This window comes from Scatophagus argus, chromosome 24 (genome assembly GCF_020382885.2).
Source record: "Scatophagus argus isolate fScaArg1 chromosome 24, fScaArg1.pri, whole genome shotgun sequence".
In the NCBI taxonomy this organism is placed as follows: domain Eukaryota; kingdom Metazoa; phylum Chordata; class Actinopteri; family Scatophagidae; genus Scatophagus; species Scatophagus argus.
Genome location: NC_058516.1, coordinates 4,777,482 through 4,804,191, shown reverse-complemented (window position 1 = coordinate 4,804,191; position 26,710 = coordinate 4,777,482). Strand labels below are relative to the sequence as shown.

General features: G+C 43.6%; 1 protein-coding gene across 8 annotated transcripts in view; it reads right to left on the bottom strand.

Annotated features, from left to right (window-relative positions):
• Window positions 1-24,546, bottom strand: part of LOC124055585 (neural cell adhesion molecule 2-like) — a 240,336-nt gene extending 215,790 nt beyond the window's left edge. For 6 of the 8 annotated variants that reach the window (XM_046382507.1, XM_046382504.1, XM_046382505.1 and 3 more), the window contains exon 1: window positions 24,277-24,545. In XM_046382507.1, the coding sequence (XP_046238463.1) occupies window positions 24,277-24,415 (139 nt within the window). In that variant the 5' untranslated portion in view covers window positions 24,416-24,545. Of the gene's footprint in view, window positions 1-24,276 lie in introns of all 8 variants that reach the window. The other 2 variants (XM_046382510.1, XM_046382509.1) reach the window with 1 other exon arrangement.
• Window positions 24,547-26,710: the final 2,164 nt, after the last annotated feature.

Here is a 26,710-nt window from a genome sequence, read left to right as displayed (position 1 = left end):
GTATTCCAGCGAGACATCAGCTACAGCAACACCATCTTCACCTCCACCTGCTGCGTTCCTTCCTTCTTACAGTATCACAATTTATGAAGTGAGGTTTGACTACAGTCAATGCAAACCCAACGGAGTAAAGATCACCAACACAAAGATGCACACAGATCTATAAGAGCAGACTAACACCAGCTAAATATCACATTCCTGTGGTATGCGCACCAGCAACACATTTTCATTCCAATCTACATTTTTGCTTGCGGCAAACGAATTGAAAAAAATCTCTCCAACAACAAAACCTTCAAAATGCAGTTCAGTTTTGAATGCGAGCCTCCCACTCACTTGCTCCTGATATTCCTGCCATTTGGGCTTTACATGCAACCCATCGCTGAGAGCAACAAGTGCACATCTGCTGCCGGGGAGTTGTCAAAATTAAACATACGGAAATGTAACAGAGGGACGGATAAAGCAGGCTGGGGGAAAGTTTAGACAAGATGAAGTAAATTTAAACACTTCATCTCAACACAAGCCTTTTAAACATCACAAACATCACAGTTAATTTATGTTGGATTTGGCTTTTCATCCCAAAGCAACCTTGAAATCAGTGTTTTTCTGCTTTTGTTTGCGCAGCTCAATCACTGACTCACAGTTACAACAGATAGCGGCTGTGCTGGTCAGCTTCCAGGTGCCAGCATCACACTGAGATGCTGAAATGGAACATCTTTTCATACCTGTGAGCAGCCCAAAACATTGTTAATCTTGTGTTTCTTGTTGGGTACTGAGCAAATCTGGGGATTAAATGCCTTGCTCAGGGGGTACATGCACAAAAGTTGCTGATGGAGAGGAAAAATTTCTCCAAAACCAGATCTTTCCAGCCAATGTGGGATTTAATTCATGTGTACAAAATGGAGAGGGGAAAAAAAAATAGGAATTAAAGTTTACACACGAAGGATGAGAGACAACGGCCCGCCGTATCTCCCGAAGGAGACTTATTTGAATATCAATACAGCAAACGTGCCCGTTCTATATAACCCCCCCCCCCCTCAGCCACGGTGTGACGCCAAATATTAGTCGGTAACACAGAAGGAGAAAGAGGAAGGTGGAGAGGAAAAGGAAAAAGGGATCAGGGATGGATAGCCTGACTCAGATGGATAAATAAGACAAAGGCAGGCTGAGGAGAGAAAGATGAGGAAAAAAAACAGAAAGAGAGATTTGGTGTTGACAGGCGGTGAAGAAAAAGAGTGAGGGAGCGTGAAGGCGGCGGCTCATCATTAGTGGCGTCCCTCCCCTCTCCCTCCCTGTTTGTCACTGACAACCAACCACGGCCACATCTGCATCCGAGCATCTAAACGTTATCGAATGGCCCACGGAGCCATGAAGCGGAGAAGACAGGTGGAATTGCATTCTTACGCCTCCGATTAAGCCGATCAATAAATGGCCCGCTGGAGTTCTGCCGGCGACGCGGCGGTGGGGACGCAGGGAAGGGAGGATGAGAGTTGAGGGGAGGTGGGGGTTAGTATAATGAAGAAGATGGATTGGATGATGAGGGCTGATGCTTCAGGGAGGAGGGATGGAAAAGACAAAAGAGACAGGAAAGGATACAAAGAAATGCTGTTAGAGAGGAGAGGATGGTGCAAAGTCTGACGAAGAGGAGTGACGAACAAAAAGGAAATGCGCGATTAAAGCAGCTGGGCAGATTATCATTATTATTATTGTGCTGCAGGAAGGGCTGAGCAGGACACAGGTGGATGGAGGGAAGAGAGAGAGGAGAGGTAGCACAGCACTTGAGCCAAAAGAAAACATCTATCCTCTCTCCCCCATTGGTGATTTCCCCAGAGAGGGAGATGGGAGCAGCAGCGGGGAGAGGATTTGCTTGTGGCTGAAAATGTCTCTGTATGTCTTGTTGCTGCTACATCTCTCTCCTTTTCCAAGTTTCGCTCAGTTTTAACAGCATCCAGACAGGCAGGGACAATATAAACATGTCACGTCAAATCAGGTTTTTTTTGCTTGTCTTATCGGCTTTTGTGCAATCTTAACGCTGAAATCTTGCTCATTCTGTGCCCGTTTAATTTCCTCTTTGTTGTTTGCTTTGCGGATCAGCAGATAATTCTCGAACAAACAAATGTCAGCAGAGCAAGATGTGTCGAGGATAAATGACACCAAGCAGACTCAGTGCCTTTTTCTGTCTTTGTGTGTGTGTGTGTGTGTGGGCTAACTGAAAGATAGCTGTGTTCTGTTTGCTCAATGATAAGCTCGCCTCCCAAAACATGCAAAGCACATAACAAGCACAAGGACCAAGTCTCTGCAAACAAATAAGCCATTTCATGCTCAGTGTGAGCTACAGGTGTTGAGCTGAATATGCATGTGTTATAGTGTGAGTGTGACACACACACACACACACACACATTTGCGCACATGAATGTTTCATTGTCAAACACATAAATCAGAAGAAACACATTTCTAATTCTAGCTCTTAAAGTGACATCTGAAACAAAATTAACATAATTTATTCCAATTTCTAAGCAATTATTTATACCAAACAACTACTGCTGCATGTTGATGCTAATTCAAGCACAATTAAGATAATACAGTAAACAGAATTTGCAGTGTCGTTTCCAATATGTGCAGATATGAGCATGTGTTCCATAAGTGTCATTACCAAGATGACGTTAAGGCCAACTGCTTGCACGAGTTCAGCAAAGCTCCACTGAAGGTGGCAGAGCTGCACAGCCTGTCCATTCAGATCTCCACTCTCACTGGAATAAATCAACATATTCCAGAGATGCAGCTGAGGCACTTTCTGTGCTACTGTAACCGTTTGGGGGAAGTCTGTCAGTAAAGCTGCATCAAGATTTTAGGTCACAGCTTCTGAATTTCCAATGCACATCGTACCATGTGAGTGTTGAACCATGTGTGACTTGAAAACACGTGATCCTATTCATTAATGTGACTGCGAAGTCTGACAAGTCTAAAATCACTGTTGTAGAAAATATTGCAGTGACATAATGTAATTTCTGACAAACTGGAGTTCAAGCCCGATTCTGTTCTGGAGTAAAACCACATTAACCTTTGCAAAGGACATCAGTCTTGGATTGTCTCTGCTTAAAAATCAGCCGCTCTACTCGACTTCGATACTTTTCTCTCTCTAAAGGAGCTTTTCCATAGTGAGACACTATAAAACCCCAGTGTGACTCAATCCATCCTCAGCAGAGTCAAAGTTTTAATAAAGGTTGTCTGTTGTGTTGCTCCCTGCCTGGCTCAGTCATGACGTGCCACTGTGGGATCTGCTATCTGATTGGCTGTTTGCCAGCGGCACGGGTGGGGAGGTTGTGTGGGCGGATGGGGTGGTGTGAGGTGGGGGGGTTGCGCACCGAGCGAGCCGCTTTGCAGCAACGGGAGCATTCCAGATGGCTGTGATTTATGAACCTCTCAGAATGGTGGGACTAATGAACGCTACTCGACATGTGTTCGGGATGGAGGGACCGTGTTCGGCCATCACTCTGCGTTTGAGGAGGGGGTCTCGGACACTGCATCATAACTATTGATGAGCAGTGAATATGCTGCAGACGCAGGCTGGTAATACATCTGCTATGCTGAATGCAAAGGAATGAAAACAAGACACGAGATTACGGGTCACAATACTTTATCTGATAATGCAGGCACTGCAAAATAATTTGATTTGCACAAATAATAAATTGATTAGATACAAATATTAGACCAGAATGGGGGATCTACAGGTACCTGGACATATGTCTGCTCATGTTGACTGTACAATATTCTGTGCTCTGTACATTTTGAAGTCCAAAGTATAGTTTATGTTCTGCCAAATATCCCCTTTATGACCCTACAATCTCTTATACAACAGTAATTATTTTTGTCATCTATACTTATGCGATTACTGAGCTATTTTAACAGTGGCAGAGATTATAACAGCTACCATTTTCATAGTAGATCAGTGTAATCCCATCACATGGATATGTTGCTCCTCCATCCTGGCACTGTGTTACCCAGCAGAATGCTCCAGGTGAGCATTAGGAAAAGGTAAAATTGATAATGCATGGTGTATTCAAAAATGGCAACTTTTTAAGGACTTAAGAAAATCAGCCCTGTTTATAAAAAGATGCTGTTTGTTGTTTTTTCTTAAAATGGGAACCAGGTGTTGAAAGGGATCCAAATGTTTTCTGCATCTACGGAGGCCCACGTAATCCCCGAACTGAAGCAGAACACGTACGTCACAAAAGCTTTCATGATTTTTTTTTTTACATGACGACAGCGTGATGCTAGAACTCCTGCCATGTCTTGTGACTAAATGCCATCAGGCTGAGAACTAAGCTGTTTATGAACAATCTCTCACATTAGACTCTAAATAAATAAATGCCTGCCTTTGACATGATGAGGATTTAAGTTGACTTCACGACATTTAAAACAGACCACACATTGTGTCAGTTCTTCATAAGTACCGCAAACCTTTCAAAGATACAGATTTACTCTGCAAACTTTTCACCTTGAACTCTGTCTTGATTGTTAGGCCTTTGTTTGGAAGACACGACACTGATCTCAGTTTTACAACAATGTGATATATTCTCTGTGTATTTCAAAGGAATAGTTCAACATTGTGGGAAATGGACTAATTCGCTTCCTTGTTAAAATATGATGAGAAAATGAATACTGTTATAATATATGTGAGCTAAATAAAAGTTAGCACTAGCAGGTGATGAGCTTTACTTTGCATAAAGATTATGAGCAGGGGGGAAAGCAAACCTGCCTGTCTGAAGGTAAGAAAGTCCACCTGCCAGCACATCTAAAGTTCACAATTCAACACAACATGATGCGTCTGTTCAAATCTGTATCCAATGTGCTTAAGGACAAAGTGTGGTTTTGGGGTGGTTTTATGCTAAGCTAATCACCTGCAGGTTATAGCCTCGTATCTACTGAACCGACACAAGCTTTACTTTTCTTTAATTTTCTGAGTGCTTGGGCACCAATCTCTAGCCGTGCCTGCAAAAAGACTTGCAAGGTCAAAGTCGGTGAGTAATAGAGAATAAATGGCATTGCTAGACCTTAACTACAGACATTCTTCCCTTCTGTACATTTACACTGAAAGAAAAGTACAAGAGCGGTCAACAAAAGTGTTTGCAAAAATCAGCCATTCTCTGTGATTTATTTGGTGCTGAGTGCTGTGCAAAGTTTATCCTTTGACAGGATTTCTTTCCTCAGCCTTTGCTGGCTGATGTGTCTCGGTGAATGAGAGCAGGCTTTCAAAGCGCAGCAGGAGCTGGGAGGCTGCCACAGATGGCTTTTTTAACAGTACACGCTCTCTCAATCAGCTCCATGGGGATGTTTCTTCATCTTTTCAAAGACACGGGGACAACATGAACTGGGACTGTGCGTTTACATGTCAGATATAACACACGTGCACATGTGGACGCATGTGTGTACAGGCATTGTTAGGGCTTTGTGCCCAAAAATGCCCAAAAACTAATTATTGTCTATTAATCTGGTCTGGATATTAGATTGACATTACATTGGATTAGACGTTAACATGCACAGTGACAAAAAAGTCATGCCTGTCTGACTGAGTAAAAAATCTCTTTGGCCCCCGCAGGGTTCAAGCTTCGTTAAACATTTCTTTCCAGCCATGACATGCTGTCATGGTGGAGGGATAGTAAACAGGCTGCCCCTGTGTAAAATTATCTTTCAAACTGTTCTAAGGCAGCACTAATCGTTATTATTTTTGTTTTACAAAGACAAGTTTTAAGCTGAAAGCAGATCAGAAGTACTGGGATATGAAAATTATTTTTCTGCAGGCTTGACAGGTTTGTTTAGAATCTGTTAAAAAAAAAAGCGTAAAAACAACATTATAGGAGGTTTATGCAAAAATGAATTCATAGCAAGGATCAGTTGCCAGGCAACCAGCAGAGACTCCAGGAAGTTACTGGTCACAGTCAATACAAAGTCTGGCACAAAACCAACTTGTGAAACTGCTATGTGATCATGTGATTTACAAATAAAAAAACAACAATATATAACTTCAGTATGATCAACTTCAGCTTCATACTGCGTGTACAGATATAAGAGTGGTATCAGTCCTCTCCTGATACACTATTTTGTTAAATAACAAATGTTTCTGCAGCGTTGCAGGCACATCACCTGAAACATAAGCATCAGAAAACATGATTACATTTACTATTACCATAGTTATTTAAGTCTCCTTTTCTACTTGCACCTCTAAACACAGAAGTGGCTGCCTCGTCTGTGAGGCAGAGAGGCTACAATGCTGATATGGTCTGTTAATCGCCAGACAGCATCCCCAATGGCAACTGTCTGAGTGAGGCAGAGAAAAAGTTTCAAGTCAAGTGGGAGGAAACAGACCTGCAAAGGAGTAATCATGAGGATATCACTGTGCAAAAGACCTTATCCGAAGGCAGCTGAAGGTAACAGAGGTGTAATTTTATTTTATTTTAAGCACAACGATGCATCACCTTTAACCTGCCAAACGTTAAGCTGCAATCAAGAACAACCTTCAGTTCTACAGGAAGGTATTTGACACCTCCAGTGGCAATAATATCGAGATAAACTTGAAGTCAGTTGACTTTTGAGGGATTACTTGACTTTGGTAGATGTATGATATGTAAAGTACAACACAAATAGGCCAAGAATAGAGCCCTGTGGGACGCCAAAAGGCCTACACAGCTGAGCCAGTATTGGTCAAGTAGATTTCCATTAATTAACTGAAAAAAAAATAAAATAAAAAACTATGCAGTTGCTTTCTTCAAGCGACAAAAGCTGCTCTCCAGGGGAAAATGCCTGAAATCTGACTTATTTACAAACGCACACTTCATATGGGGACCTCTAACAGATACACAAGGAAAGAACTGTCAACAGTATGAGCAACGCTAAGCAAAAGCCTATAATGATAATAATTCTTGACTATCAGCTCAGAAAAAGGTCACTGGCATCCAAAACTGCCTTTTCACAGTAGGAAAAAAATGCATTTAATGTATGTTTGGCGGCTGAAAATAGAGAGGCAAAAAGCATGGCTCTAAGTTTGTCTACTTGGCTACGTTACTTAGAAGAGCAATATAGTTGATGTAAGCACAAGGCAACACACAGACAAAAGGCTTGGCTGGCCCAGACCCAATTACACGCAGCCGCGAGAGCAAGAATTGAAAGGTAGTGCAAACATGTCCAAACACCGACACACAATCAAATACCCGCACTCGGAAACACACATATCGCTGAATAAGGAGGAACGGAACTGATGCCAACATGCACACAGGCAGTATCTCTTCCTCTATGGTACAAACACACACGCACACAAAGCAACGAGAAAAGCTGAGACAGGTAGAACCAAAACCACAGAGAGACTTACTGAATATTTCATAATGTTTTTACTGGCCTGTCAGGAGCGCCGGAGAAACGCTGTATGTTTGTGTGAAAATTTAAATTGTATGTATGCAGCGTGTGTGTGCTGACAATTTCAGTTTTTCTGTATTGTTGTGCGGTGGTGGTGGAGTGTGTGTGTGTGAGTGTGTGTGTACGCGTGGCTGGGAGTGACAGGCCACTGCTGCGATTGGCTGTCAAGACAGAGCTCAGTGGAGGGTCTGAGGCCAGCATCTGCAGTCAGTTCATCAGGACTCAGTGATGTGCCAGAGAGCAGGCAGGTCACATGATGCAAGAATGGGAAAATCTATTTTTGAAAAGTGTGAGAGTGAGTGAAGGAGCTACAGTCTGACACCCAGTATGTTAACAACTGCATACTTTCAGATGCTCCTGTTGGAAGGTGAGTTGGCTTTTAGAGGATCGCTCAGTTTGTGCTTCAGGCCGTGTCATAAGGAGCATGCGTCATATCATGTTGAAATTACAGCCGAAGATGCTTTGATGTTAAAGTATTCAATCACATAAAACATATGCAAAACACTGAACTGAAAACTCCTGAAACGTACTTATCAGTGGGTTTATCACTAAAGGCAACACTGCTCACATTACAGAAAGTTACATAAATATTGATTAGTGCACCTTTAAATGACTTACTTTCCTGGGATTTTCCTGGAATCATCAATACGGACAACAAAATTAGATAACGTGATGACACATGATGTTCCATATTGCACTGGAAGTTGATGAATGATAATATGAAATTATTCCCCAGTAACAGAAGTGGCAGCAGTACTTGCTTTTCCTCCAGCAGTATTGATTAGGACTCAGGACTAACATCAGAGAAAATGCTGCTCCAAACAATGAGGAACAATAGAAGAACAATACTTAAGCTGTGTCAGGTGAGTTTTGGACAGCTGCGTCTCCTATTCACTCACTACTCTTTAGTTTGTTTGTATTTGTGTTTGTTTTAATGGCTTAGAAAATACTTTTCTCCAAATGATGGCTGTTGTTTACCTGGCAACATCTTACTAGTGAGATGAAGTAATGAAAGTTTTGCTGCTGTGGATACATCACTCTGACTTATTCACACCTGAGAGCCAATTTTCACACCTGCAGTCCTCTTGTACTCAGAGAGCGATGGTGCAGAATCAGAGTCTGGGAGGCTGGCTTGTTAGGCATCGTGCTGCCGCTGAGGTCAGTTTCTTCACTGAGCGTCTTTTCTCATCCACTCACCCCTCGTCCTCTCTAGTCCTGTTTCTCACTCCCCGACCTCTCTCACCTCCTGCAGCGCCCTCCCTCTCCTCCTCCCCCCCCGTCTCCCTCATCTCTGTTTGTTTATCCGTCTGCTCGTTACCCCACCCCTCCCCTCCTTCCTCTCCTCGTGTCCTCTCCCTCAATCTCCGCTCAGTAACAGGTGAGTTCCCAGAACTAATTACAGGAGGCTATCCCAGGGTGCAGCGGGGGCCAGCTCATTTGCAGGCGGAGGGAGCGCGAGAAGGCTGTCTAATAACATTTTCCACCGCCTGATTAAAAACAGCACATAAATCACTTGTTCACATGGGTCTATGCACACGCACGGGCATGTGTACACACACACACACACACACACACACAGTCCTAAATAGAGCCATCAAGCACATGGCTTTAATATACACTAAAATACTGTACAATCAATATGAGGGCCTGGAGGACACACACACACTCTCACTCTCACATAAAGATACTGCAAATTAGGCTGCTTACAAATTCATATGATGTTACATACATAGTAATTGATTTTATGTGTATTTTATATAGATTTAATTTCAAATAACGGCTCCACACTTTAATCTGTCTGATGAGGGAGTAGAAATGCAAAGACGCCGATAATGACCTCCACGAGGAATTTGAACAATGGGAATGAATGATGTTGAGATGATGCACCAACTCCAAAGTGATTTCAGTGATGAGCTGAGAACTCATTAATGCATTTCACACGGCTACACTCTCACGCTCGCCACTGATTTTCATCACCAGCCTCAGTAATTGTTTGAATCTTCCTTACATGACTGAACTTCCTTCCGTGGACTAAATGCTGCTACCACGTGGGTGGCAGGCATGCCCATAAATAATTAGACTTAGACGTTCATGTTTAGTTCTGCAGCTATTTAATGTCAGAAAATAGTGAAGACTGCTCTTCATATTTTCCCAAGGTGATGACTTGGAATTGCTTGTTTTGACTGATGAGCAGACCAAAACCCAAAGTCATGAGTAAATATATCATTATTTAAAACAAAGAAGAGCAGCAAGCTGGACTTAATTAATATTCTGTATTATGGGTTATTATATCATATAAATAAATAAAGTATCATGACATGGCCCTGTTAAGGAGAAAACATGAAATAATTAATTATGTAATATGCAGGCCTTTTAAAAATGTAGTTATTTAGTTCCAGCTTGTCGAATATGAGTATTCACTATCTTTCAATGGTTTGTCACAAGCAAGAATCAAACAAATTATCAAATGATGGAAAACAGATGAATCTACAATACACGTTTAGCTGCAGCTCTGCCATAAATAGCTGCAGTCTGGGTGTACAAAAACACACACAGTGCCTGGCTGACACTGACAGGAAGGTCATCATATAAGCATTATCGTCCCTCATAACTTGAAACAGCACACCCAGCATGCACATATGCACACTGTCACAAACCCTGAGCTCTCTAACTGGCCCCCACTGAGGTTCATATGGAGTGGTGCCGTCTCTGCTGGCAGCTCCCGGCACAATAACCCACACAGTAGATTAGTGGTGATAGCATCACTGGCCCTGCACAGCAAACAATGGCCACTCTCTCCGTCTCACACACCGACGCAGGGCCGCTTTGCGTGACTCTCACTCGTGTGAAATGGGCAAATACGTTTGTGTTTATCCCCAAACACTTGACTGATTCACATGAATTGCTGTTACCTGAAGGCAGAAAACATTTCTTTTCCAGGAATCATTCGACGCTTCTCGCCTCCTGTAGCCCAAACTCGTACGCAAAACTTTCAATCTGATGAATCTCCTTGAGAGCTGAATGGAGAAAAGCACAGCTTGATCTGAGTCTGGAGGTGAAAGTTGAGTATAATGGCATGCAGACTGCTTCTTCAACAAACAGCAGCAGGTGAAACGGCATTACAAGATAGACGTCAAAAAGGAGGCGAAAGAGTGAAATTTAAAGCGACTTGCAGCTCCTGCAGAGGTGGGAGCAGCTGATTTCTCCCGCTGCTCGGGTGACAAGCAGTTTTGTGAAGGTTGATGCCATGCGGCGCCTTGCACCACCCATTTCACACATACACACACCACCGCACATGCAGTCAGCTAATCGGCATATCAAATCACACACTGACTGCTTTACGGCGTACAGGATCACTCTGGGATTGTGAAACCATCTAAGTGATTCTTAGTTTGGCTGCAGAGATGAGATGTTTTCAGACATTCCCGTCAGCGGTAAGTGTTGCTCTGTTGACCTTGTTTATTCTCTCTCTCTTTGTTTTTTTTTTTTTATTCCACACAGCTTTTGAAAAACTTCACCCAAAAAAACTGCAGGAGCCCTGCAGCTTCGTTGTGGCCGCAGATGGCTGAGCATGTTGAGCACGGGCCACACTGAGTGCATCTCCCTCCCTCTGTGCTGCTGATGGACTATCGGGCCTTCTCATGATCACTTACTGAAGTAGGAATCCCGCCAAGAGATTATGATTGGACTATAATCTTCAGCTAGCTGGGAGGTCCTGATTTTGATTCAGCGCTTGAACTTTCTCCTCCACTTATCTGAATTTCTTGTCATCGCGGGGACACGCGTCACACGGTTGAACATTAAATTAAAACTTTTGCAATTATCTCATGATTTCAAGCTGAGTGCTGTGTGTAATATGGGACACAGGGAACTCCAGGAAATCTTGTGTGTGTGTGTGTGTCTGACTCAGCCTGTGTGCCTGTGTGTACGTTGTTTTGCATATTATTTTGCTGATGCAGGCAGATACGAGCGCCGCATCTTCACTCAACACTCCGAGGCCTTGAGCTAGAAGGGGGGCAAAACCTAAAACAGCGAAAACGAAAGAGTAAGCAAAATCCTGAAATAAATACGCTCACAAACAAACACACACACGGCCGCAATCTATCCCTCTTATAACTCATTTTAGACTCTTTGCAAGAGCCATATTTTATTTACACACATAAGAGTGAGACTTCACAGTGGGATGACCTATGAGCTTCACACCAGCACACACACACACAGTCACATGGCCTGAATCTATAACAGGGAAAAGACCCCCATTAAACAACCTTGGAGTGACACAACACCCGCCAAAGTCCGGCCTCATGCATCACGCCCGTCAAGCTTCTTGTGATTCATCACAGCAAACACCACTACCTCTGCACATAACAGATGGATTTGTTTGAGTGCGGTGCACCTGAGGATAGTGACTTTTTCTGTTTCCTGTTTTCTCAGCTTATACAAGTGAGCGGTTATGTAAGCACTGTGCTAAAAGCAGGAAGTGCCTCACACCCACCTACAGTAAAAAAAGGACGATGGGAGCCGTCAAAGTCCAGGGACCAGAGTTTAGGGGAATACATCCCTGGTACGCGGCTGGATAACAGTTAACCTGCATTGTGTGTTAAAGAACAAAGTAATGGCCTTCACATAGCAGATATCTCGACCTTTTATCTGTCTGTGGGTGACATGAAATAAAAGCTGTGTCGATCGTCCATTACTAAACGCCATAAAAATGCAAACTCATCCCTGTCCGTACTCCTGTTTTACTTTAAAACTGCAGTTTTGAAAGGACGATTCTTTTTTTCTTTTCTCTCGACAACACCTCAGGTGCAAGGAGCGGAGAAGGAGCAGAGAGCGGTGATCAGTATTCATAAAGCTAACAGTTACTCGTCCGTGGAAGGAGGAGGAACAAAGTGAAAGAGAAAGCGAGAAGCAAAATTGTTTGCTACACTCTGAGACAATAGATCAATAGGGCAACCCTGCGGTGTGGTGAAAAATGTTACACTGTACTGTATCTCCAGCAAACAACACAGCACAAACTTCAAAGTGGTAACACAAAAATTCCCCTTTTCTTTTTATGTCACTTATGTTTGTGTGTTTTCTAAAAGCCAATATTATGATTTTAATCAAGTTGAGTCTTGAGGAAAAAAAGACCGTCACCTCAAGCGACTTAAAATATGACCTCAAATATGTTTTTCTCTGTGGATGTACCACATAAAAACAAATTAAATATATAACTTTCAACAATCCAGGGACTATTTTGTTTTGGAGGTCTAACGCTCACATGATTGGCCAGATGTAGACAATGAGATTTTTCAAGCCACACTTGACACATACCCATCATACATCATCAGCTCGTGGGAACGCGTTGCACATTTCGCAGATATTTGATCTAAAAACAAAGCAACGGTTGGCTTAAGGTCAGAGAAGAGAGCTTTTGACCAGAGGTCTCCTGCATAACCACCACTGAGGTGTCCCTGAGCAAGGCTCTTAACCTCAGCCACTCCAGAGGAGCTGCTCACAGGCCCGCAGATCAGACTGTGGCTGTGCTCTGCAGCTTCCAGGTGTGAATGTGTGTAAGTGGGTGAATGTGATCAGGGCATTCCCGCAAAACAGAATGTTGCTCTCAGCGAAACCCATGAAGGGGGTTAAAAGGGTTAAAAACTGGACGAATGTAACAGTTCACCTGCTCGCGATGCCAGAGGAAAACCCATCAGCATCACCAAAGAATCTATAATTCATCCATACCAAAATCCGTGTCAATCTGTCTAATTGTTGTGCAGAAATTTGACTAATCACTAAAACTGTTAACCTCACGGGAGGCACTGGAAGAAAATCCACCAAAGTCAGTAGACTTCAACCTTCAGGGACCACAAATGTCTGCACCAAATTTCAGGATAATCCATCTGATGGCCATTTCAGCCTGGAGCAAAGTCATGGACCAATGAACTGTTCCCAGCCAACACTGCAATCCATACAGCCACGCTGCTAACATAGCTAAAAATAACAAATATGACATTTACATTTCATAAAGAAATGAGGACTGCAGCGAGCAATATTCAGTGTACACACATACCAAATATTCACATGATCTGATTTGAACCTTGTTGCATAATGATACTTACAACACTTTATGATATTTTGAAATGCCTGCTGAAGATCCTAAAACATGCCAGGCTTTTAAAAAATGCTTAAATACTCTATTTTAAACATTTCCTAAAACCATCATTGTGCAAATTGTTAAACTGAGACAAAAAGATGATTGGGTTATTCTCTCCAAATATATCGTTGTATACGATGTAATGCCAAAAGCAAATCTTCTCTGCCAGTGTTATTAAGTAGACTTTGTGACAAAATGTGAATCAGTACTGTATGTTTTGTGTCCACCGAGTTGAGTGATTAGTCATTGTGTTAATCCTCGCTCTGAGGCGTGCTGTTGTGAGAGAGTTTGGTTGCTGTGTCTAATCTAAAGCATGGCAAAAATAATGATAAGAGTAAAGCAGGCCTCAGGGGCACTCAGCTCTCCACAATTGTCACTAAGAATTTCACGCCGTTGTGAAATGAGTTTTGCAGAAATGTTCAGATGAGCTGAAAATTTGCAGGCCAATAAATCAGGGCAGCCAGATGAAATTAGAATATTTTCTCATGTCTTTAGTTTTCAACCATTATCATTTAACTTTCTCTGGATTTCTTTCGTGGGACTTTTCATCACCTCTCATATCGTAGAAATATTTTCGGGATGTTCGTGTTTTGAAGAGTTTGCAAACCGAAGGGGCAACAGGGTATGCGTGACGCTTTAAGAGGGTAGAACAGGAGGACAATGAGTTGTGGTAATTGAACCAGGATGAGCAAGCGTGGCCCAGGAGTTTCAAGGAGGTAGGTGCAAAGGTGGGGGAGCAGCGGGGAGAGTCTTACAATCACACAGGTTATTTGGGGACTCTTGGGGAAGTGGAGGGGGACCTCAGTGAACTCCTCATTTCTGTGGGGCTTTATGTAGCGTGACGGTTCCAAATGAAACTGCCCGATCATGTGGGAGCGCTCTATTAATTTGTGGCTCAGGCCGCCTCCTTGGGGAGAGTGCTGCCTCAGCCGGTACTGCATCCCCTTCGCAGCTTCCAGCAAAGCTTCTTGTTGCTTATTGACTGAGGAGCTGCACTGCAATGTTTCTCCATGTCCGCGGCTGTGGCTTTCGCCTCAAGTGCCGAGACGATCTATCATTTCTTTGGTCGCCTACTCCAGACTCTACAGGATGGATGAAAGGCAGCGTGAAATAAAAGTAATCTAGGTTCTTGGAGCAATACAGAGCAGGCTTTAGCTCACTGGAATACACTCTGTTCCTACAACATAGCATGCTCTAAGAAATCTAATCTGGTTCTGTTGCAACGACAATAACAAGTATTTCGAGCAAACAAGACAGAGTTTGCTGAGCAGCATACTGTGAAGGTTCTCTAACAGTGGGCAAATACATAACTTCAAAATATATCCTCTAAATTGTGAATTAGATAAACGTAAACTAAGTATGCCGAAGAATCTGTAATTGTAAGAAGATCACTTTGACGTGGCACACTTTGTTTTGCTGGTGTTTTGGTTGCTCTGCTGCTCATTACAATCAGGCTCTATCAGCAAGAACCTGCTGGCTACAAAGGAAAACACAAATGCAGGAGATCACAAGGCTCTCTTAAGACTCAACCCCTGAAGCATCTACATTCACATGAAAGGAGGGCGAACGATGGCACTCTTCCCACAAATCTCCCTCGCTGACTTCTTGCGACATCGCTTCTTCATCTCTTGCTCTACCTTTAAATACGCACAAATGACATGAATGAGGTCCAATTAGTGAAAAATGTGGGTTTGAAGAATATCTTATACTGAGGCTGATGCAGGAAATAGTATGAAGCAGTAGAACGAAGGATGAAGGACAATATGATCATGGTTTCTGAAGCCTCACAGGCAAAACAAAACAAAGTCTAGTAGGCAGGACGGTGAAGTCTGTCTGAAAATATCCTCAGCTGAGTGTCTCACGTGGGATCCACTGATTTCAAAGGCGAAGGAGAACTGGGACTGACACGTGAGAAAACTTAAATCACCTGGAGTGGCACAACGTCAGTAAACATCCGATTTAAGCAAAGATAAGCCAGGTTCTTTAATTACAGAGAAATCCTTTGTGTATTCCCAGGGAGGCATACGTCCTTGGGAGCTCTACGGATGATGGGTGGGAAGACAGCAATCCCAGAGTGCCCACTTTGGGAGCAGGAATGATGGGAAGTTATGCAGATACAGAAAGTAATTAAAAAGACGCCTACAATTTGCCCGGTGCACGTTTTGAGTGCTTGCAAAACGATCATTATGACTTTGAGAGATAATAACACACTTGACAGAACAACCCTGGAACAGCCATAGTTGAAAGAAATCCTGACCGCTGTTGAGCAGAAGTATCATAAAATCCATAGGTGTTAATAACTATGTTGAGCAGCAAAACAACACACATCATTAGCTTCCTGAGCAAATAACATTAAGCATGGGTGCTGCTTGAAAAGCTTCCCACGTAGGGCAGAACAGGATATCTTCCCCCTACAGATGCTGGTGATGAGACAAGTGTGGGAGGACCACAAAACAGCTCAAGCACACAAAAAAGAAGAAGAAATGAGAGGGAAGAGAGGGCAGTCAACTTGCAGTTTACATGCATGTGTGTCTGCGGTCAAGCTGTCTTCACTTAATGACATATTTACAGAGGAGCACAGAGCACTGACAGAGAGCTCATCACATGGTGCAACCCCTTTCATCACTTCATTAATCTATCCTATTAGACATCTGTATAAAACTGTCACAATTACAGTATGAACTCTTGGGTTTTGGCTAAAAACATGTTTTGAGTGGTCACAGCAATCTGTGACCTTCAAAATCTAAACAATTCATCTATGAATTACAGGGTGCTTGTACCAAATTTGGAGAAATTCCCTCCAGGCCAAGATATTGATTTCACAAGAATGGGACTAGCATCCAGATGGACAACCAGAAAACGTAATACCTTTGACCACAGCTACTGCCGTGGGGACGTATGAAAAGAAAGTGGAAGAGAGGAATCAAACAAGAAGAAATAGAAACAAAAATAAGCTGGACCACATTGCATTAAGAGATTCTGTTTGAAGATTGTCTGGCATGAGGAGGCAATCAGGAGAGCAGAGACTGTTTGGCCTCACTGCGAGCTATTCTGCTGCACTGCGAGCACATCTCAAGTGTCCCTCCTCCTCCTCCTCCTCCTCTTCCCCCTCCGTCTTTCTCTCTCATCTATTTCTCATCAAGTACTGCCTCCCATAAACAAGGATATTGGCCACCAGGCAAGAAATCTGAGATGACTGATCCCTTTTCAAGATCATCATTTCCAAGCAGAACCAATCCCGCAAGGACACTGGCCTACCTGAAGTCATCTTGATGCCGGGAAGCACCACTGAGAGGGGGATTTTAACCAGGAGTATGGCAGAAAGACAGTTTTTCTTTGCCCCTGTTTGGAGACCATTGTGAGCTGTGATTGGCAGCTGGGTTGATCTCCTTGAGCGGGTCAGCAATGGGACCACACGCTATTCACTTGAGAGTCCATCAATCACAATTTGGCTTAATTAACCAGCAGGAATGACAAGTGAAGGGCCCTCTCACTGAATGGATGGATGGATGAATGGATACAAGGAAATATGATAGATAGAGTACAACACAATACAGCACAGGATAATTTAATACTGTAAGCCCAACGGGAAACTCGGGCCAGAGGAGACAGCAGCTGATACCAGCCAACAGAGAGGCTGGTGGAAAATGTTCACCTAACTACTACAGTGGACTTTTCAGTTTCATGTTGCTCTATCACTTCATTTGCTGCTTTTATTTATTGATCTCTATTAAGTTTTTATTTAAGCTTTAAACAAAAGTTTGACCTGGTTGCCTGAGGGTATAAGATGTAGTCTGAGCGCATCCCCCTCCCACTATCAGGAATAATCCAGAAATTCTTTACATCACATTAAAAACAAAATGGATAAGCATAAAGGTTTGAAAATCGAAAACAGCTAGGGGTTGGGTAGCATTTAATCATTTTCATACAAGTGCACATACTGGTAATAAGCTAATCTAAGAAAAATACATTTTGATCCACAATAAAAAATATCTGAACAAAAAATGAGACCACTTTTGAAACTCTGCTACAGACATATTTCCGTATGTTCAGTGCTCTGCAAAGTTTCCAGGAATCCAAGGCTTTTTCTTCACAGAACATTGTTTTTCCCAGCATATATCTCATGCACACACTGATGAGTGTGTCCAAAAGCTCGCAACACTCTCTCATTAGTGTCTGCCAGCCAGCATGCCAACAATTAGCATTAATCCCATTCTCAATCACGGTGATGGACCATATATAGACACCCGGCAGCCTCTGCGGAGTCGCACTAACTAATGCCTCGTTGACGCAAGGCCCACATCCAGCAGGAGGAAGTTGAAAAATATTGTTTTTCAGCTGTCAATAGATGGCTCCTCTTCATTAAGGTTCTGTCTGTGCCTCAGCGTTAGCACATTCACATGTCTGTTCGTCTGTCATCCAGCCACCCTTTCCTGTCATCCGTCTGTGTCCATCTCGCTGCCTTCTGAGTCCAAATTTCATCTGTCAAGTGTGTTGGCACCCTCCTCCACTATTCCACTGAGCTCTCTACCTGCTGCAGTGCATCAGTCCGCTTCCACAAAATAGTCCTTTTACTGATGACTCATAAAGAGGCTTCATTATTTCTGTGTGTGCATCTGCTGTGCAGCCTCTTACAGCACCACAGCCTGCACCAGTTCGCTGCCCGTCGCCGTTTATTCGCCCGATTTCAGCGAAGTTCTTGTCTCTCTTTCACTCAAGCTTTGGCCCATTTGGTACAAACTGCATATATGTTACTGTTTACTGTTTTCAAAGACTTAAAGCTCTCTAACACAGTAGGAAAAGATCCACCACACTGCGAGGCTGACAAGTTCTGTTAAACACACAAAGAACTGTGTGAATACCAGAAAAGCGTGACACACAAACTGCGGTGTCTCAGATATAATCTGCTGATGACGACTCCAAGGTGCACCTGTGCAAGGTGCACCGACTGACAGCTGAGAAGTTTGAATGTTTGTGTAAACTTCGTGTTACTTCAATTCAAACTAGCATGTTCTGCAAAGAAGAAGAGAAAGCAGTGAAGTAGTGAGTTTTCATATTATTACATCTGCAACAGACATAATAATATGAGAGATTTGTATGCTGCTTGTCTTTTGCAAGTTTTACTGCGTGAGCTGAAACTGCTGCTGTCACCGAAAAGTGAACACATTTAAATAAGTAAACAAATGAGAATGTTTAATCAGGAAAATACAGAAAGTGAACTGTAATTTCAAAGAGCTCCTAGAGTTCTTGCTACAGTTAAAATAATAGAATCAACTAATTCAAACTAATTCAATTAATTCTGAACAACACAAAATCAATGAATATTTGAGCTTTTTTCCCCTACAACATCTTTCATGGTTGTCTCTGTTTTCAAAATGAATGCTGTGATGTCTGCGTTCACAATGACGAATCAAACTCTAACGGTACAATGGAAAAATCTAAATATCCTGCCTCACACAAGTTCACACACATCATTTATCACATCTGGTAACACCTTTGAATCCACCCTCAGCATGCATCACTGACAACTTTTAAAGCTTCTGTTCCTGAAAACTTAATTTAAAAAAACCCCCAGAAATTTCAATCATTTGGGACATTTTTAATTTTATGTATAGAAAACATCTACTGCAATTCATCTCTTGTATACAGTTTACAGCACCGTGAGGCAAACCCCAAGGCTTCAGTGTAGCTATTAATGCGGCCTAAGTGGGTCACTCAGAATGCAGAGCCTAAACTGGAGTGATTCTGATGCTCTTCTGTCATTTCTCTGATCCCTCTGTTCTTCATTTAATCATGCCTTCCAGTGGCCAAAACCCAAAGGAAAGCCCCTTACCAACAGTGCAGCGTCCCCCCGGGGGGAGGATGTGCTTTGGAGGAGCTGAATGTGAAGTTTGTGACTGTGTGTGTGTGTGTGTGTGCGTGCACTTAACATGCAGAAGCTACAGAAACAAAAAAAAATCCAGGCGACAGGGGACAAAAGACCATGCAACCACTTTCCTCCGTCCATCTGTCAGTCAGCCAGTGCGCCCACCGATTCTGTTGTCACCCTGGCATCCTGGCTCTGCCTATTAGCCCGCTAGTTAGACTGGCATTTAGACTGGCAGGACACGCACTGGCAGGAGCCAAAGGGTCTCCTGCTTGGCTAGCACCAAACTGATGTAAAACAGTAGACAAACCCACAGGAGCACACGGCAGCATGCAGCAGCTGCCTCCTCCAATCACATCACTCTGGCCTAATTTGATTCCATCTTGACAGGATTCAATTACATTTTATTAATTTTGGCAGAGTGTAACTCCACAGAGTTTGATTCAATCTCTGGCAATGCAATTTAACCAGATGCAATCAGATTCACTTGAATTGAATGAATTTTTAAACATAATCTCTTCCTCCTTTCCTGCCTCTGTATAAATCTTCTCAGTGCTCACTCTATCCTTCCCAATTTTTCCTTTCTGGGACTCAGAATAAAGAATATAATGAGCACAGCCAAACTCTTCCTGCAACTCAACCCCGGCTGCTCAGTGTATCTACATTTCCTTGGCGTCTGGTTGGGAGAGACTCCCTGAGGATAACATTAGTCACTTCCATGATAATAATGGCTAATTTGAGTGAAAACAGAGTGAGGCTGGCAGAAGCCATTATTGAACATGTTGCTGTTTTCACTCTGAGCATCGCAAATAACCAAAGATTTTTCAAAACCGAGAGCCAAATTGCACCTACTTGAGCTTGCTGTTGGAATGTCATCTCTGGTCTCAGCACCTCTGCTATTACCTAAGTTACCTACAAGCCCAAAATGTGTCATTTCCAGACAGTACGTCTACATATAGGTCTGAACATATTTGTCCAACTGTTCTCTGAAGCCCTGATACTAATTCTGTGAACTGAGCCGTGAGCTGATGAATGGGCAGCTCCTACACAGACGCTTCCAAGCTACCCTTGAGCAGCGCCATTCGCGTCTGTCAAGGCCCTGCACTATAGCTGACCTCCAAACTTCCCACTGAAGTACTTATGCACATGGATAGATTATGAGACAGTGGGCGGAGCCACTGGAGTCGTTCCGTCTCTCTTTGTGGCTTAAAGGTCATTTTGCGTCTGTCTGTATTTGTTTGCCATCTCTGTAGTCATTTTTTGTATCCGTGGTTATTCTGTGCCTCTGTACTCGTCTTGTTGCGCTCATTTCGTGTCTCTTTGTAGTTGTTGGACTTTCAGCTGTTACTTCAAATAGAGGCTTTGGTCCAGTGGCCACCTGACCCCAAGGGTCCCTGAACAGCTGCCTGGTTGGCTGGTTCAGTAATCCACACATGACTATATACATACACATGCATTTCCCAGAACTGCTGAAACAAGGCATTTGGGAAAACTTTGAGTCACACTTTGAGTCTCTGATATTACTTTTTAATAATTTAATAGCACAGTCTTAGGATTTGGAAATAGACATGGCAATGTTACATGTCAAAACAACTTCTCATTTCCTTTTCATCTTGCCATTTCATTCCCTGCAGCACAGATGCTTGGCAGTGCTATTTCGCATGTATCCAGGTGTTTAGAAAATAACACTCTCCTCCTGCCTTATACACAGTGTACAAATTCAATGCCAAGGCCTGAAGTTGGCGGATGGTGCGCTAAAGGGCACATGTGAGAAATCAAAAGCTTTGCAGGCAAATAAATAGCATATCCATAACACTGAGATTGCCCTTTGTACAATTCAGAGGCCTGCTGACTCCAGTCGTTCCTTAAATTGATTTCTCATGCGCGGCTGCCTCAAGGGTGCGATTCCATTTTCATATATACACTGGCTCTCTATACGTGTGCTCGCCATCCCAGTCTATTAATCAAATAATGCAATCAATTTCACCTCGCAGGACCAAGACGCAGGCCATTGCTTCCGTGAACAGCTTTGCATGTCTTTAACAGGAGTCTGTGACCGATGCTGAATGGTGTTGACTTGTATGCAGTATTGTTCTGGTATCAAGTTATCAGCACGGCATGAGATACAGGAAAGCGGAAACTTTTGGGGTACAAATTTTGGGGGAAAAAAAAGAGAGAGAGAGAGAGAGAGACTAGTAATGGCAATTTTCTCTAAAAAAAAAAAAACTGCACTAACCTCATGAATATTTATCTGGTGATTCACTCCTATAGTTTGAAGCTGAGTACAGTGTGCATGTGTGGGTGTGCGTGCCCCTGCATTTACAACCGCTCATGTGAACGTGTACATAAACCAGAAGTGCAGGATGTAAGCAAACCTCAAACACAAGCTTAAGCCTGCGGCTCAGGGTGCAACGAGAGACACTTAAGCAAAGGGGCATAAATCTTTTAAACCCTAAGCCACTGACACCCCCCCCCAAGAGACACAGTGAAATATCTTAATTACGCCACTTAACATCACATCGGCGAGTCCCGGGTGAGCCCAAGCAAGCATATAATTCATTGTACTAAGCATCTTTAAAAGCCAAATACATAAACCTTCAAGGATGCATACTCAAGCACAGGAAAGATGGTGAGCTGGGACTTCAAAAGCAAATGTTTTCCTTCAGGAGCCGGGGGGGGGGGGGGGGGGGCTTCAACCAAGGCAGTACATCTACAGTTGTCATGAAGTGGTTAAACAGGGTTTCAGGTTCTCGTCCTCTCACTGATGGCTTAGCGTCTGCTGCAAGGCCTCATACTGACAGGAGACACTAAGAAGTCAACATCCTACTATATGTGACTATGAGTATGAGACCTTCTATTTCAGGACTCGACTTATTATTCACATTACAGCATGTTCTTTGCATTTTCTAAGAGGTCAATTTGTGTGGACTCTGCTATCATGAAAAGCATGATAAGAATGGAAATTGCTTGGTCGGGTGATGTAATACTACTGCAACAAAGGGAAAGAAACAAAGCAATGAATATTCCAGTTAGGGCTTGCGAACACCACAGCCCAGGCCTCTTTGTTTTCCAAAGAAAAAGTTCCTCATTTGCCTCTCTGTCATAGCAGCAGCTTCCATCAGTGTGTTTATTGAAATGGCGGGTATATGAACTGTCAGTTCTTTTAAAATGTCGAGTTGGCCCAAGGGCTCTTTCTCTTATGTGCTTTAAGTCTTTATTTTGTGGAGCTGCTACTGTTTTCATGCCACAAACCACCAAAACAAACACATTAACTTATCTGCTGCTGCTGCTGGTTATGGTCTGTATCATATGCAAAGTGTTGGAATGTTACTTCAGTAGTTTCAGAGGGACGTCTTATTAAAATTCATAGACATTTTTCACCTCCTCAAACTGGGGTTATGTACAGCATACTGAAATGTAGTAGAAATATATATATATATATATATATATTCTGTCGTTCTCCATTTTTACTTGGGGATCCTTTGACATCTCCTCATGGACCCCCTCTAACACTGAGACCCCCTACCCTGAAGGACATGCGCAAAGCGTGTGTGAATGACTGCGTTGCAACACGCTTTAAAGACCAGTGTCTTATGGCTTCACTCTTGGCACCACTTTGCAGCGCTCTACCCCCACCTGCCGTTGTGCGCCAGGAACCCAGTGTGGCCAAACTGCACGGAGAAAAAAGCCCATCTAACAACTCTTTCATTTAGGGGGTTTTGGGCTTCGACACCTTCTCTTATTTTTAACAGGCGGAAAAATCTCGCCCACGGGAAGAGAAAACACGCCTGATCCGAGAAGCAAGTGAACTTGTTGCAAGATTTTTTATTTATTGTTTGAGTACAGAAGCCCGCCTTAAATGCAGTAAATTGCACTCTGCAAAGCAAATTTGTCTGGCTTTAAGAAATGTTTTAGCAGTAAATGTGAAGCTACAGGAGTTGGGGGATTTTTCGCAGTGCACGCGGGGCTCAGCCCGCGGCGACTCGGCGACGCGCCTCATTGGCCAGGACTCAGTTAAGAAACACGCACGAAAAAAGGCCAAAGGCGACCGTGTACAACGTTTTCAATCGGTGCCTTTTTCTTAGCAGAGGTCACTCAAGTAACATGTTAGTTCTTCCGCGCGTGCACCCCCTCCATCCCCGCACACGAGCGCGCGCACTGAGACAAACCCCCTCCTCCTCCTCCAGATCAGTTGCGCCACGCAACTGCGGCGAAGTGTCACTCCGCTGTCACAAATGCGGCTCACATCCCCAAACTTTCCGCAGAATTTCGGACTGTGTGACCGCATCACGGGATCGACATTATCACGCACGGGCTGCGCACAAGATGCAGACACTGAGGGAAGATGTTTCACCGTGCAATCTCCAATCTACTGTATGTTTCCACACTGTGCAGCAAGACGGAGCGGACTGGAGAGTGAGAGGAAACAAGACAGGCGGTGGTCCAGATCCAAATGTCTCCATGCATGGTGCCAGTTTTAAGTTCATCACTGACGATTAAACCAAATGAGATCCGCACACCACAACAAGGCAGCACCACCAAGGCTGCTTCTGAACATGAAATAAACTAAACACGATATATGATGAAGGAGTACAGAGTGTGGATCTCAGCAGCCCACCAACCCTAAAAAAGGGACCCCATCATAATCCCCCTTTTCAGTAAGAAGCATTCTGGCCCCCGCAAGACGTGCCTCAACTACAAAATAACGTCCACTTAAACAACCCCCCCACACACACACCTCTCCCCCTCTATCTCTCTCTGCCTCAGCTCTCCCTGCCTGCTGCGGATCACGATGGCAAAATACACTCAACTTGTCCACAAAGTCACCAAGCTCGAGGCTTTCACGCACTCACGCGCACATCCTTACCTTTGCTGCCGCAGACGAGCACCCCGAGGAGAAGGACGAGTTTGAGCATCATTTTCGGGCAGGTTTCGGGCTGCCGGACGCTGCTTTCAAGCTGCTGTAAAAATGGACAAGGGCGACACACACGCTCGGATCCGTTCATCCGCTGTCTTGGGCTCCGCTGGCGACTGATCTGCCTCAGCTCCTTCCTTCGCTTCCTTCCTATGCGCGCGCTCCCGCCCGGCGCTCGTTCACCGCGCCTGCTCTGCGCTGTGGACCCCCCCACCACCACCACCACCAGCTGGAAGCTGTTGATGAGAAGCAGACAAGAAGAAGGAAAAGTCAAACCAAGCCTGTGTATGTTTTGAAAGTGGGTTATTTAAAACATGCTGTAAACTTGGAAGGGGAATAACTGAGGAAAAACCAAATATTTCTTCAGTCCTGGGTTTTAGGACTGCCGTTGGCCATTAGCAGGAGTGTATCTAGGATTTCTGGTGGCCCTCTTTAATATTTACTGGACCCTTGCAGCTGCAGCATCATCATCAACCTCCCAAGTTACACCATCATAAAATATGCCTTCAGAGCGTAATTCCTAACTTCAGGAGAAGCGAAGAAACACTCTGGACGGTCGTCAGACCACTGCATAGCAAACATACAGAACGACACCATTAAAATATAAGACTCATTCATGCTCCGGATGCATATGCACCATCATTTTAGCCTTTAAAGTCTTTCTAACACTGGATGAAAACATTTGGTAAAGTTGGACAGTTGTCAGAAGAGAAGTAACACTTATTTTGATCTATGACAGAATACTGATTTCATCTAAAAGAATTCAGCAACACAAAATAAAAGATTAGTCATCCCAAATATGTGAATTTGTGAAGACAGTGATTATCACCCCACATGGAGTCAAAGCAGGAGATGTGAGCCTTGCGAGCATCCCTGATGGGAGCAAATGAGGTGATGAATCTAAACAGAGGTGACACTGATCCGCCTCGCCAAGCAAACATATGACATTAAAATCTATGGAGTGTAATGGTGAGTTATGCTGATGTGCGCTGGGAGCGGATCTGTTAAGCCGGAGAGGAAAAGTCCATCTCTCCAGGTTTCATTTCAGGACAACAACAACTCTTTTATTACTTTTTGGCCCCAGACTTGACCCACATTGCTGTGCCTCTGACGGACGCCTGCCAGAAAGGCTGGGTGGCTGTAACTTCCCACAGTCGCCCCACAGACTGATGCAATGAAGGTTACAGTGGCAGATAAGGAAAAGTCACAACCTGCCTAACAGCCATCTTGAGGTGAGTTGTTGGCTCGCAGGATTTTGTTATGGTAGAATTTGTGTCAAACTGAGCAGAAACCTGGAAAATGGAGATCAACAGCCGTTTCAGTCAGCGAGACCTGGCTGGAAAGCAGATATGTGTTTTTATCGTTTAGCAGCCAGCCCAACAATTAAATTAATCTCTGAAAGATGCGTACGGCTCTTCTCTTATGCAGCTGCAACTCCTCTTTGAGAGCCATTTAACATTTATCCAGTTTCTCCCCTGCTGAAAGGTGTGATCATTACACAAGAAAATGAGTCGCAGAGTTGCGTTCTTCAGAACAAGTGCAAGCGTGAATCCCACATCCGTTCTTTCCGTCACCATTGGCGTCGCCGGATTTCACTGATTTAACAGCACAGCCCGAGTCATGGAAACTGCAAAGTTCGGGTTATTTTCTGCACATGATAATGTTAAGTGACTACCTGGCCTTTAGCAGGGTGGCAGAAAGACTTTGTAATGCAGAATAATCCAACCCCGGTGTGAAATACTCCTGACATTAATTATTCGGCATTTATAAAAGGAGATTGTTTAAAAGAGAAAATAACGTTTGCTGGCAGCTGAGTCTTCTGAGTTCATGTTAGCTTCCCTCTGGTCCTCTAAAGCCAAAGACGCACAGCTCGATTGATCTGGATTTGTTGTCTGTCTTTGTGGGTTTTATGCACAGAAAATGGCTAGATTAAATTGCAACATCTGTCATATGATAAGAGGATTGCATTCATACAGCCATGATGGTCAAATGTCCATCAAGACAGACCATCTCTAAGTGGACATTTATCAGGAAAAAAACTATAATTTGCATCATCACAATGCTTCTAAAAGGCACATATTCCACTTGCTATATATGAGTGAAAACATACAGTGATCATGTCATCAGGGTATGTCCAACTATATTGTATTTATGCATGTATGTATAAGTCCACAGTCCATTTTACAGCAAACATGTCTCTGGACCCGCCACTTCACTGTTGCAAAGTGTTGCATAATGCAGCCTACTTTATGCAGGGGGAACAAGGCTAAGTGTTTTGCACCAGCGGAAGAACTTGTGGCCTGTCTCGAAGTCAGTCTGTCAGCGATCGCTCCGTCATCACCGCTGTCACCCGAGCCAGCCCGTTGCCTTAGCAACCAAGTTACAT